This window comes from Saccopteryx leptura, chromosome 2, assembly GCF_036850995.1.
Source record: "Saccopteryx leptura isolate mSacLep1 chromosome 2, mSacLep1_pri_phased_curated, whole genome shotgun sequence".
In the NCBI taxonomy this organism is placed as follows: Eukaryota; Metazoa; Chordata; class Mammalia; order Chiroptera; family Emballonuridae; genus Saccopteryx; species Saccopteryx leptura.
The window spans coordinates 160,247,881-160,262,123 of NC_089504.1; the positions used below are offsets into that span (position 1 = coordinate 160,247,881).

The 14,243-nt window shown below is 34.2% G+C and overlaps 1 protein-coding gene across 5 annotated transcripts in view; it reads left to right on the top strand.

Annotated features, from left to right (window-relative positions):
• The window catches only part of NUP58 (nucleoporin 58), a 110,346-nt gene that overhangs the window by 19,923 nt on the left and 76,180 nt on the right, over positions 1-14,243 (top strand). For all 5 annotated transcript variants that reach the window (XR_010749262.1, XR_010749261.1, XM_066369166.1 and 2 more), the window contains exons 7-12: positions 1,587-1,652; positions 1,942-2,116; positions 3,743-3,822; positions 5,733-5,851; positions 6,278-6,360; positions 9,782-9,983. Coding sequence is in view for 3 of the 5 variants with exons in the window: in XM_066369166.1 (XP_066225263.1) it covers positions 1,587-1,652; positions 1,942-2,116; positions 3,743-3,822; positions 5,733-5,851; positions 6,278-6,360; positions 9,782-9,983 (725 nt within the window). In the remaining 2 variants the exon portion in view is untranslated. The remainder of the gene's footprint in view (positions 1-1,586; positions 1,653-1,941; positions 2,117-3,742; positions 3,823-5,732; positions 5,852-6,277; positions 6,361-9,781; positions 9,984-14,243) is intronic.

Here is a 14,243-nt window from a genome sequence, read left to right on the forward strand (position 1 = left end):
AAAAGGTCAAATCTTTAATTTTTATTGTTAAGAAAATTTATAGTCAGTTCGTTCTAGGAAATGGTTGGCTTTTCCCCAAATAATACAAATGAGTACCAAAATATGTACCTATTTTTTTAACTTATTAAATATTGAATGATTCATGGACCTTTACTCTTGGAGCACCTTTAATATATATAAATGAAAATATACATGTGGGGCAAAAGTAGGTTTATAGTTGTGAGTATGCAAAAACAGTTTATTCCTATATTATTAATTTATTAATTGTATTATTTTTCATATAAACAGCTGAAGCCCTAGTTTGGTACACCCTGTATATGTGTGAGTGTGTGTACCTTTTTTATATAAATTACTATGCCAGTATCATTCATTTCCTAAAGATGAAGTGGAATAATAATAGCTTCCATATGCGTCATATATGTGTTTGAAGATTATTATTTTTATATTTCCTCACCTAATATGTATTATGTTAAAGAAAGCATTTGAAGTAAATTATCTGATCAAGTTCACTCTTCCCAACTATCTTGTGTATATTTTAATCCTGTTACATAAATGAGGAAGTTTAGAGAGACTGAGATTTGCCTAGTTATTATCCAGGAAGTAGTAGCAGGACTGCATCTGAAGACTAACTTGTGATTCTATCACTGCCTGCCAATTTTCACTTATTTCTGCCTTCATTAAATGTTTGTGATTTCCTTAAGTTATTTCTTAGTCTATTTTGTTGAAGAACAGATTGAAGTTATAAAATAATAAAATTTGTGAGTATCTCATTATGAGAAGTTTTATAGACTTTCTTGAAATGGATGCTTTTATATTTTCAGCCAAATAAAATGTCAGTCATGGAATTTTTGAACCAGAGGGAAATTAATTCAATATCTTAAAATCTGTAGTATTTTTTCATTTTTCTCATTTTCCAAACATTTAGTCAAATGCATTTATAGTATGTAGATGCCCAATCTTCTTAGAAAAGGAATCTCCACATCAGATGAATTGTTAGTTATTTTATTTTTTAGAGAGAAACCGGGACAGACAGGGAGAGAGATGAGAAGTATCAACTCACAAAGGTGTCACTTTAGTTGTTCATTGATTGCTTTCTCATATTGCTTTGATAGGGTCGCCGGGGGGCTGAGGGAGGGTGGCTCTAGCCAAGCCAGTGACTCGTGACCTTGGGCTCAAGCCAGTGACATTGGGCTTCAAGCCAGCAACCTTTGGGCTCAACCCAGCAACCATGGAGTCTTGTCTATGATCCCACACTCAAGCCAGCGACCTTGTGCTCAAGTTGATGAGCCTGTGCTCAAGCTGGATGAACCCTCACTTAAGCCAGTAACCACAGGGATTCGAACCTGGGTCCTCAGCATCCCAGGTTGACATTCTGTCCACTGTGCCCACCACCTAGTCAGTTGATTGTTAGTTATTTTATAGGTCACAAAAGGTATTGTTCTTTGTAAAGAACTTTGAAATCTTCCATGAAAGCTATACATGGGGAATATTTGCTTTATTTTCTTGTACTTTAACACATATTCTAGTAAAACTCAGCTGTCACCCTATAATCTCAATGGTTTTAATACATCTGGCCTTTTTCTTAGGGATAGTAAAGCACTGAAGGATGAAAATCTACCTCCTGTCATCTGCCAGGATGTTGAAAAACTCCAGTAAGTGTGTCAAGTATAATTGGATAAATCATACTTGAGGAAATGCAAGAATATATTTTAACTTGGGTTAAAATTTTGATGCTTTTAGAAATTAGAGTGAAATCAGAATAACAGACATTAAAGTTCTGTAATTGCTGTTGTGTAAAATAGCATGTGAACTACAGATGACGTTTTAGTTTTTGCTTCTTAAGATACTTAGACTCTGATGAACCTATTGTTAATGTGCTTTTTTTTAAACGTAGGAAACCAAAGGTATATATTTTTTTTAATTCAGTTTTATTTTTTTAAGGAAATTTGTGAAAGAACAAAAACAGGTACAAGAAGAAATCAGTAGAATGTCTTCAAAAGCAATGCTTAAAGTACAAGAAGATATTAAAGCTCTAAAGCAGCTTCTGTCATTGGCTGCCAGTGGATTACAGAGAAACACTCTCAATATTGACAAATTGAAAATAGAAACTGCTCAGGTAAACTAATTTAAAGTCATTTAATCACAGGAGTTTTTTTGTGGATGTTTTTTCTTTCCCAAATGGAAAATATAGGTCCTTCTTAAATTATAAAGTTTAATAAAGCGCATATACTTTTAAATTGCTATAATAATAATAGTTACTAATTTTTATCTGTTGTTTAGTAGGGATGAGACAGTGCTCTAAGCAGTTGATATATAAACCCTAAACTAGGGTTTTCACTACAGCCCTATGTAGTGAAACTTAACTTCATTATATAAATAAGAAAACAGAGCTTTGTTAATAAAGGGAGTGCTTGGATTCAGACCCGGGTAATCTAACTCTAGAGTTTATTCTGCTAACTGTGTTTCATAAACGTGCCTACTGGCATAATTGTTATACAAGAGGGAAACAGCTAGACAGAAAAGTGTCTTTTTAATCTGTCAGTTACTAAAAAGAAGTTATTTGCATTATAGATAGTAAATTCTACTGATGACTCAAAGGGCTCAAGTAGGCACTTTTATCATCTGTCCAAAGTAGGATACCTTTATTTTGGTTCTTGAAATATACTTTGGTGTTCCTCAGGCTGGCAGGAAAGAAGGGTAACAAGCAATGGCATGAGGCATGAAATAGGCATGTTGGTGGATCTACACGCAGTTTACCATTATTAGCTGCACTGAGTATGAGTCTGGGTCTGGCAAGAGTCAGTGCTCAATTAGGCAGGGGGTGTCCGAGTTTGAATAGTCCAGTCCTCTCCAGGGCATCTGGACTGTAGTCAGATAGGAGGGAAGCCTGGAGTGAAGACTGAAAAGGAGAGTGAAGGGCAGTTAGAGACTTAACAGTTAGACAATAAAATGAGGGCAAAAGGTTGCGATAGAGAATATAAAGGTTAAGGCAAGATTTACTTTTTTTTTAATAAGGGAGACTTACTTAGAATTGGAAAAAGCCATGAAATGTATGGGGTTAAAGCAGAATATCAGCCTTGATAAACAATTGATTAGAAAATAGAAATGACAGTAAGGAACATTCAAAGACAATTTAAGAATGGTTGTTGTGTATGTAAGCATTAAAAAAAACTGGGCTGCCTAGGTTCAATTCTCAGGTCTTTAAACTATATGGCCCTGGGCAAATTACCTAATGTCTCTAACTCCATTTTTTTCATCTGTAAATAGGGAGCATTGTCTGTATTTTAGGGTTATTATTGAGATTTAACCCATGATTATTACACAAAGCCTTCAACATAGTGCTTGGTACATAGTAGTCCCCAGAGTGTTAACTGTTGCTGTCATCAGCCTCTGTGTCATTACTGCTGCCTTGCTTTTCTACAGTAGCATTTTCTATGTTTATATTAAAGCTGTTTAAATAGTAGCATAGTCTTTTACTGTGAATGAATTAATTTCATGAGCCCTACAGAAATTCATAGTGTAAAAAATTTATCAACTCATAGATTTATCATAAAGTTTGTTAAAAGTACCGTCTGTCTTTTTTTTGGAAAGGTATTAGCAACTTGTAAATCAACTCCATGCACACTGTTCTCACAGTGTGGACTTCCAAGGGTGACGTGTGAGGTTGCAAACCAGAGATAGTTGGTGTTTTTAGCTTAATAACCTGCCCCCCTCCCTTTTTTTTAAACCTCTGGTATATTAGGAGTTAAAGAATGCAGAAATAGCTTTGAGAACCCAGAAGACACCACCTGGACTCCAACATGAAAATGCAGCTCCTGCTGAGTAAGTTAATGGAATTTTTAAAAGAACTGTTTCTCACTTTAAAAAAGCAGGGCAGTAAACACAATATAGAGGCTAAGAATTAATAGAAACTATATAAATTTTCTTGTTAACCCCATTTTATTGAAGGGTAAGTGAAGGCTAAGAACTGAGCTTTTAACTATTATTATGCCATTATACTTTATTTACGTGGACCTGTGGGATTTATTCCTTATTATTTTTTTTTTAGTAGAAATTGATATATTTTCTGTTTGGATTTTTAATTTAAAAATAATTTTGTGATAGTCCCTTTCTTGAACAGTGCATACTAAATGCAGTTTAACTCTTACTTATTTTCATAGCTTTTATTTACATAGGTAATAAATCTTTAGGAAGAAAAATAAGATGTTGATAAGTAAAATTAAAATAAAAAAATCCACCTGTAATCTCATCACTCAGCTTTGTATATTCATGTAGTAACCATACATGTGATACATATCTTGTCTCCTTTTTATGTATGTTTGTGTTACCAGAGATAATACTAAGCTAATATTTATCAAATGCTTCCCTTATGGCAAGCAGTGTGCTTAGCACTTCACATGCTCTATCTCATTTCCCACAAAACCTCTACAGTCTTAGGGATGAGGAGCCTGAGGCAGGAGGAGGTGAAATTCTGTGCTTGTGAATCTTACAAGTCTTTTTGATTCTTGTCTCTCTCTCTCTCTCTCTCTTTCTTTTTTATTGTTATTTTTTGTTATGATATGATTTCAGACTTACAGAAGAGTTTCAAGAATAGAACAAAGAATTCCCATATATATTTCATCTAGATTCCCTACATGTTAACATTTTTACTATTTTTGTTCCTTGCTTTGTATGTATATATATATTTTTTGCCCTGAACAGCTTGAGTTATTTGCAGGCATGACACCTTTATGACTAAGTACTTTAGCGTGTATTTCTTAAACAAGGATCTTATGACGAAAGTCAAGAAATAAACAGTGACAACCCTTTCATTGTATTTAGATTAGCATGGGATGCTTCCTTTAGTATTTTATACCTGTGTCTTTTTATTCTGCTATCAGAGCTAGTTTTGAAATGGGTTGAATCTTAATCATTTTGCATTGCAAAAAGCTTTTACAATTCCCCTTTTTGTGTAGAATAATGTTCGGAATGCTCTGCATGTTATTCAGGGTCCTTTTTTATCTAGCATTCTCTGGTTAAATTTATCAGAACAGTAGTACTGTCATGCCCTTTCTGTAGTACAGTATAGTGTTTCAGATTATAAAATAAGAACCGTAAGTATTTGGTTATAAATTCTGGTTAACAGCTGAACTTTTAAAAACCTTTATTTTAAATTTACTATATTTTAGACTTATCAGGAAACTAGCAAAAATGGTAATAAAGAATTTTCTTTGCTCCCCTTAATGTTAATGTATTGCAAAATCATAGTTGTGAAGAACAGGAAATTAACATTGGCACAAATAATTAACCAAACTACAGAATCTATTTTAATTTTACTGACTTTTTCACTAATGTGCTTTTGTATTTTCCACAAATATACTTGTTCTGCTCTAGGATCCTATTCACTTGCATTTAGTTGTTACTGCTAATTATCTCTTCCAATCCGTAACAGTTACTGTCTTCCTTTGTCTTTGATGACCTTGAAGGTGCTTTTGAAGAGTATTAAGTTACTGTATAGATTATGCCTTTATTGGGATATCTTCATGATTGGAGTAAGGATATGCATATATTTTTGATAACCTTGATAATTTATGAGGTTGGATTTTTGTTTCAGTAATGTTTGTTCCTCTTAAAGATACATTATGTCATTAGACTAACTCAAAGGCCCTGCTTAAGTGGGGGCATTTATTTGGTATTTTGAATATAAAGAAAATATTTATAAACCTTTTGTCTGACTTTATGTTTCTATATAGCTACTTCAGAATCTTGGTTCAGCAGTTTGAGGTACAGCTTCAGCAGTATAGACAGCAGATTGAAGAACTAGAAAACCATCTTGCCACTCAAGCAAATAATTCACATATAGCACCTCAAGGTAACATGATTTCTGTGGTAATTTTTTTTTTTTTTGTAGGAAAAAGGTTAAGCCGTTGTTATGTAGTAGATATTCTAAATAACTATTAGTAATTTTCTTAAGCTTCTATAAGAAAATTTTCTTAGAAGTCCTTGATTAGATCTTTATTGCTTGTGAATATAAAATGCTTTAATTATGCTAACCAAGGGCAGAAGGACATCCACCCCTCCCCCAGATTTCTGATGTAGGCCACCTTCTCTTAGTCTGCTCACTCAGCTGTCCTATCACAACCATGGGAATACTGATGTAGTTTTTTCCTCCTACATATTAACTGTACCAAAACTTGGACTCAAGTAATAGAAAACTAATAGTTATTGTGTTAATATATATATATATATATATATATATATATATATATTTATGTAATGATATAATTTTCTCTTACAGATTTGTCAATGGCTATGCAGAAAATTTATCAAACATTTGTAGCTTTAGCTGCACAACTTCAGTCTATTCATGAAAATGTAAAGGTAGGTTTTTATTGCCAGTTCATTTCTGTAGATATCGAGACTGAAGTGAAATATTTGTTCATTTGTGGGACAAAAGAGTTCATGTTTATTACAGAAAGAGCTGAATTACATAAAGTGAAAGAGATTTAAAATAATCCATAATCATGCCCAAACACAACTATGGATAATATCTTTTTATTTTTTAAAAAGATCCAACAGTACATTTTGAACAACTTTCTGTGTTCATACACACATTTCTTCAGCATCATTTTTAGTAGTTACATAAGATTTCATTGTTAATGTGCAGTTTGTTTAATCCCTTCTCTTTTGTCAGACTTTTAGTTTGTTTCCATCTTTTACCACTACAAACAGCACAACAGAATATAAACATTTTTAGTAGCAAAGTCATTTTGTGCTGCTTTGCTTAGTTTTATGTATGTTTTTAATGTTTATTAACCACTGCATTAAAAAACTTGCTTACATTAGTCCTTCTAAATAACGGCTGCTGTCTGTTCATGAAACACTACACACAAAATAATTCATCACTGCATATTTGAACCTCATCATATTTCTCCCTCTGGTTATATATATTTTTAAAATTTAAGTGAAATATTAAATACAAGTGCATTTTTACTAAGTAATCAGGCAAATATAATTGAATTATTTCTTGGAGTTATTTACAATTTTAAAAAGTCTTAAAAATGTAAAGCACCTAAATCTGAGTCTAAATAAGTTGTTAGCTGTAAAATAGAGATTACCAATATTTTCATTTATATTTTAATCAATGCATAGTAGAATTTTTTTTAAGTTAATTTAAATTGTCTTTTTTTTTTTTTTTTTTTTGTATTTTTCTGAAGCTGGAAACGGGGAGAGACAGTCAGACAGACTCCCGCATGTGCCTGACCGGGATCCACCCGGCACGCCCACCAGGGGCGATGCTCTGCCCCTGGGGGGGGGGAGGTTGCTCTGTTGTGACCAGAGCCACTCTAGCACCTGGGGCAGAGGCCAAGGAGCCATCCCCAGCGCCCGGGCCATCCCTGCTCCAATGGAGCCTCGGCTGCTGGAGGGGAAGAGAGAGACAGAGAGGAAGGAGAGGGGGAGGGGTGGAGAAGCAAATGGGCGTCTCTTCTGTGTGCCCTGGCCGGGAATTGAACCCGGGACCCCCGCACGCCAGGCCGACGCTCTACCACTGAGCCAACCGGCCAGGGCCAATTTAAATGGTCTTTTAAAAATAATTGCACAAATATTCTTAAATTTATGTCTGTAATAAATACAAAGTTTTGTAAAGTGCTAAAGATGATTTTCTGTTGTTACTTTAAAGTCTGTGTTGTTCATGTTGGTTTTGTTCTCCTTAATTTTATTTGAAACTTTTCAAATATATACAAAATGAGAGCACTATTATAATGAATGCCCAGGTACCCACCACCCAGTTACAACCATTATTAAGATCCTGCTGATCTTTTTTTTTTTTAATCAATTCTCCACACATACTTTTACCCCTAGAGTATTTTAAAGCAAACGCCAGATTGTCATTTATAAATATACGTGCTTTTTAAATGGCAAGTTCTTTTCTCTGATTTTTAAAAACTTCCCTTTTATGACCATAAAATAGTGAGATAGAGATTTACACAAAACAGCCTCAGGTCCTCTTGGATAAATTTCACATGAAATTTATCTACTCTTTTTAAAAAATATATATGCACATCCCCAAGAACCAAAGGATTTTCCATGACCAGATTTGCTATGTTGCCATTTATTTTCAGCTGCATTTAGATGTCTACACTTGATCATTTCTTATAAAAATCTAACAAGAGATAGTTTTTTTCTGTTTGTTTTATTTTGTAATGTTTTTTATGATATAATTTGGTGAAACAGCCTTAAACTACCTGATCCAGCCAGGTTCAATGACATTAACAAAATTGGACATTAATTTTGAATTATATCAATCATGACTGATGTCTGATTTTGGTTTCTTACAAACTGATCCTTTTCAAGTGTCTAAGGCAGGTCATTATTTCTGAATATTTGAAGTAGAACTAAAATTTATGGCCTGTGGCTGCTAAATATTGTGTGGATATGTGCAGTTAATTACACAGAAAAAGGGAAGATTGATTTAGAGGTGATCAGTTCTAAAAAGATTTGTGACCCTTGGCCCTTTGGCTCAGTGGATAAAGCGTTGGCCTGGCGTGTGGACATCCTGGGTTTGATCCCCAGTCAGTGGGGATCCCCAGATCCCCAATACACATGAGAAGTAACCATCTGCTTCTCTTCCCCTCCCGCTGCCCCTTCTCTCTCTCTTTCCTTCTCACACCAGTGACTGAGTTGGTCCGAGCACTGGCCCCAGATGGCGTTGTTGGGTGGATCCCAGTCAGGGTGCATGGGGAAGTCTGTCTCACTGTCTCCCCTCCTCTCACTTAAAAAAAAAATCTTTGTGTTTCTGGTATCACATACCCTTGCATTTTTACCAGTTTTCATTTCTTGACAGGCCCTCTTTTAGTACATTTTTGAGGTAGCAAAGTTTAGAACTGGAACATCAAATACTGACATTCACCTAAAAGATGATGATAGCATTTAAATACTGTAAATAATGGTACGATTTGTAAGTGCTCTACCTGTTATAATCAAAAAGCCTAAAATGTATTAATTTCTGCTCAAAACAGGTAGGAAATATGAAAAGTCTGCATCTCTTCAAAAAGCAGTTTAAAACTGATCTAAATTAAGTTAAATCGTCATGAAGTATTTAATAATTCTAATGCAAATATAATCATTTCTATTAATGGTCTTTAAGGCAGATATGTTGCCTTGGGTAAACCAGCCCAATTAATGTAATTTTTCTTTCTTACTCTGAAATTACAAATTCATTTTTCCCTGTTTAGTTAGTTACACAAACGGAACATGAGTCATTCTCATTGCAAAATAGTCAAATAGTATTGATAACATAAAGGCCCTCTTTTTACCATTCAAGCTCTCTGCTGAGGAACATCTTATTTAACATGTCATCCAGGCCTTTTAAAAAATGTATTTAACAAATATGTATTTAGTGCTTTTTATTTTCAAGCTTTTTGAATCAAAAGTTTATCAAAAGATTGGACTTTGGAGGGGAGAATTTCATGAAAAACTGGAATATTTAAAACAGTTTCAGGTACTGCTCTGCTTGTCTTAAAGCTTAGCTAACCTATTTTAAAGAGGGGTTCATGAAACCAGAATGTTTTAGAAAGATTATATTATAAAGACATATGACAGTCATGGGGAAGAAGTGTTCAAAGGAGTGCTAGAACTTTAAAACTCATCATTTCCCATACCATGCATTGCCAGCACTAGAATTTGTAATTTAGATGGACTGCATAATATTGGCAATATCGTTGTTCTCTCTCTGCTAACTTATTCATATGCTACCAAAGTCATCACAGAACTCGACTAACCTTTTTTTTCCTTCTTTCAGGTGCTCAAGGAACAGTACCTTGGCTACAGAAAAATGTTCTTGGGAGATGCTGTAGACGTGTTTGAAGCCAGGCGAGCGGAAGCTAAGAAGTGGCAGAATGCCCCTAGAGTTACTACTGGACCCACCCCTTTCAGCAACATTCCAAATGCAGCCGCTGTTGCCATGGCTGCAACACTTACACAGCAGCAACAGCCTGCTACAGGTCTGAATGCATTCAAGTTATAGCTTCTTAATGTTAAAATATGCAGAACATCTATGTGCATTTTTATAAGTCTTCCTAATGTTAGCACTGAAGAAACCTCTATGAATAGCTATTCCAGTACAATCTAAAAATTGTGATGGACACAATTATAAACATACCTGATAAATACAGGGTAGTTTTAGCAATAATTACATCAATGAAATATCAAATATTGTGAATTTACTTAATGTTATTTGCTGTATTGCTATAAATACCCTTTAGCACATGGTGTTTCACTACTGAATTACTTTTAAGAGTAACAGAATCTAAAATCGTGTTTATATCATTTACTGTTTTAAAGTTAGATAATCCAGCCATACACTGCAGTTTTCATGTATGATACTAATAGTGCGCTCTTGTTTTCCTCATATACAGTAATTACAGAATACCGACATTCAGGATGAAGTATGTTTTTATTGACTTCAGGGTGTGTTGAAGAGCAGTAGTTTTGTTTGTATGTGTAGCTGACAAGAAGGAGTACAGGTCCTCTAAATCAAATTTGGAAGAAAGTACATGCTAAACTTATTTATACCTTTTCAAAATGAGCAGAGCTGTAGCAAGAACAGGAGCAAGATGTTTCGAGATGCTTTGGATTGCATGTTAGCAGTATGAAGTGGAAAGTTAAGCTGATGAAAAGCATTGGTGAGATACTGGAAAGCAGAAAATTTTAGTCCTTGGTTTAATTCCACTTCTCATGGGAAAAACACATTTGGCAGTTCTACAGTGTTTAGTTTGGTCCTGTGTCAGAGATTACTACTGTCTTTTACTCCTGCTGTTCCTTTTTTGTCAGGCTTACAGTTTGCTATAGAAAAATGTAGTCTTAATTAGGATACTGATATATTTTTACTCATTCATACATTTTTGAGTAATGCTTACTATACTATAGCATGTATTCCTCTGAGAAATCCATGTAGTCCAGTAGTAAATTATAGTACAAAATAAGTAAAAAATAAAAATAAAAAGAACATAGCTAGACTGACTGCATTCAGGCTGCCTCTTTAGGGAAGCATTCTCTGTTTCTCACTATTGGCAGTGTACAACTTGTTCTTCACATTTGGAGGTGACAGAAGTGACTTCCATCTGTAAATGGCTATTGATGGATTTATGCCAACTCCTTCACATTCCAGGGCTGGTCCCATGTGAATAGTGGCTTGCATTAGTTCTGTATGTGATTCTCTAGCTGGCTGGGGTATAAGGTTGTATCCTCAAGTTGTGAGGAAAAGTGTCTGATTGAAGTGTCCCTATCAGTCCATAATTATGAGCCTCAGTTCTCATGATTATTTAACAAATTAATCAGACAAACCATAGTACCAGTATACTTTTTAGAGCCAATATCAGTCCTAAAAATAATCAAATAAGCATGAGTTTGGTTAAGTGTTCTTGCACCAAAGGGATTTCCATTCTAAGTTAGAGAGGTTTGTACGTTTTCACTCACGCATTTTGGGCTTATGGACTTAGGAAGATAGATGTTCATTGTATAAATATGAGTGCCTACTATGTGTGAGGTTGTGGGGACACAAAGATAAACAGTATAGGTGTGGTATTGGCTCTCTGTGGTGATGACAGTATAGCTTAATTTAGAGTAATTGTGTTGAGGAGCCTTTTCCTGATATGCTTTAATTTTGTCTGTGAATTTTGTCAGGCCTTGGGGGAACTGACTGCTTCCTCTGTTCCCTGCAGTTTTAAAACCCACATAGGGATTTTCTGATCATGTGGCAGGAATTGCAGTTTAGCAAACCTAAGCGGTCTAGAGTGTGTTCATGTTGAGTTATGTGAATGATTAGAACTGAGAAGCTAAGCAATCGTGAGAAGTTTTACAGCGTCTTCTCTTTTTCCTTTTGTTTTTCTGAAGGTTTCCCTGGCACCATAGTCCATACTTTATGCATCTCCCTGTTATGCTGTTAGTTATTTTAGTCATGTCTCCACTATAGCAAGATTTATGAGGCCCGTTAGATAGTGCTGATTTTATGTGTTACATCCTGTTTAGAAATATCTATTGATTTCATCATGCAATGTCTTATTTCTTATGCCCTGTAACTTTGAAGAAATCTTTTTAAAACCAGTAACAGATTTTAAAGACCATCTAGATAAAGTTAGGTAAAGCCTATGTGCCATTTATATATATATAGATATAGATATAGATATATATAGTGCTGTTGATCTGTGCAAGATTTAAGTTGTCAGGCGATTTGCTTTTATTTGCATATGGATTTTTTACTTTATTAATACAAAAAAAGCAGATAGCTTCTTAGGCTAGTACCTTCTGAAGGTGGTTTCTGTGTGGTCTTTCTTGGAGGTGGAGGTATGCACTTAAGTGACTTCTTGATTATTATTTTATGTTTTTTAATGAAGTTATATAATGAAATTTAGGCCTGTGTAATTTGTGGTTATTGCTTCTGAAGGATAAATATAATTAATAAAAATCCAGCAGGCTATTAAGGTATGAAATAAGCATCAACACACGGATAATTTACATGTTGATAGAGCGTGAGTATACTTGTCCACTTTCTAGTGCTTCTAAAGCCTCTTAAAAAGCCTAAGATTTTACATTAGGCTTTTATCAGTATGAATTTTAACTTAGGGTAGATTGTTTTAAGCCAATGTACTGGGATTAAGCTTTGCTGTTGTGTTTTGACACTTTAAAAGTGATGTTTACATAATAAGACTTTTTTCATGTGAGTTAGCTGCTGTTTCTAAGGAGAGCTGAGACATTTTAGGAATTCCTTCCAGCTTTTAGTATAGATTTGGACATTGAAGGTGTAGTGTTAAATAGGAAACTAAGTATTTCATTTTATTGTGGTTTTGTGATTTTGTTGTATTTAATAACCAAAGGAGCATTCCCCATTAAATCACTAAGCAAAATTTTTCAAATTGGGGAAAAGTTATTTTTTGTTTAAGAAATAATTGTTTTAAAATACGATTTAAGAATAACCAGATTACATTAGGTATTTTGAGTGGTCACTGAAAATTATAAAAAATTTTAGCACTTTAGTCCTTTTTCTGTGAATGAAATTTTACTCTTAAAGAGGTAGAATTTATTCTGGGAAGTATGAATTAACAGTATTAAACTTGATTTTTTTGTGTGTGAATCTATAATATGGTAACTTTTGTAAAATGTTACTCTACATGAAGATTTCACTTTGGGCAATCATTGGGATATATTACTACTAACTTGGTTTTATTTATGGGAACTAAGAGCCTCTCATTGAATGACTATTCAGATTTTGAAACAGACTTCTTGAATTGTTTACGTAATTTTTGCCTGAAGGATTTAGATTCTGCTTTCTAATAGTGAAACTAATTTATATAAGTGGCCAGAGTGTAATATATATGCTAATACTTTGGCATGGGAGATATTTATCGTGAGTCTTTACTATTAAAAATCTTATACATTTGCCTACTAGTTTTATAAATGATGCTGCCTTCAGAATTTGTGTGAAGGTACACAAAACTCAAAAATATGTATCTGTTGTGCAATGGAAAGTCTTGTCATCATTGGAGTTCTTCATTACTTATATCTTGAATATTGATGACTAGAGTTGCTCTTAAAAATAGACCCACACTCAACAAAAAGCATGTTATTTGAGTAACTTATGACTTGTGGGCTGAGGGCTGTGGTGTGCATTATTCTTTAGCGTCTTCCACCAGCAGTGCCTCCTATTAACGTGACGCTTGAGTCTCTCAATGTTAAAGAAACTGGACATGTGTTTTCTACATACTATTTTTGTTAGAAATAGGAAAGTAATATGCTTAGTTTCTTGTCCTGTAGTAACATTTTACAAAAGAGCTACTTGGCAAGTATTTTATTCTCAAATTGATCTCAAACTGGATGTAAAAATTTAAATCCTTTTTTAGTTTATTTTTTAATAGTAGTATAAGAACTCTGGCTGCTGTTAGTTCCCACTCTTTATTTTCTGGGTGGAAACTATGTGAAAAGTCCAGTTTTGTCCCAGTGTAACAAAACGTAGTTTGTTTCCTCCCTCCCTCCCTCCCTCCCTCCTCCCTCCTTTCTTTCTTCTTTCTTTTTTTTATGCTTTATAATTTACACTACCTTTTGAATATACAAACCTCATTCATTGAACAACTTGAAGGCTTTGAGTTCTCTGAAATATTACAATTTCAATCTATGTATTACTTTGGCAGATCCCTTCACTTTGAGATGCACTGATCACTGTGCTTGAAAAAGACGAGACTGAAGATTGTACTATGAAACTTATTGAA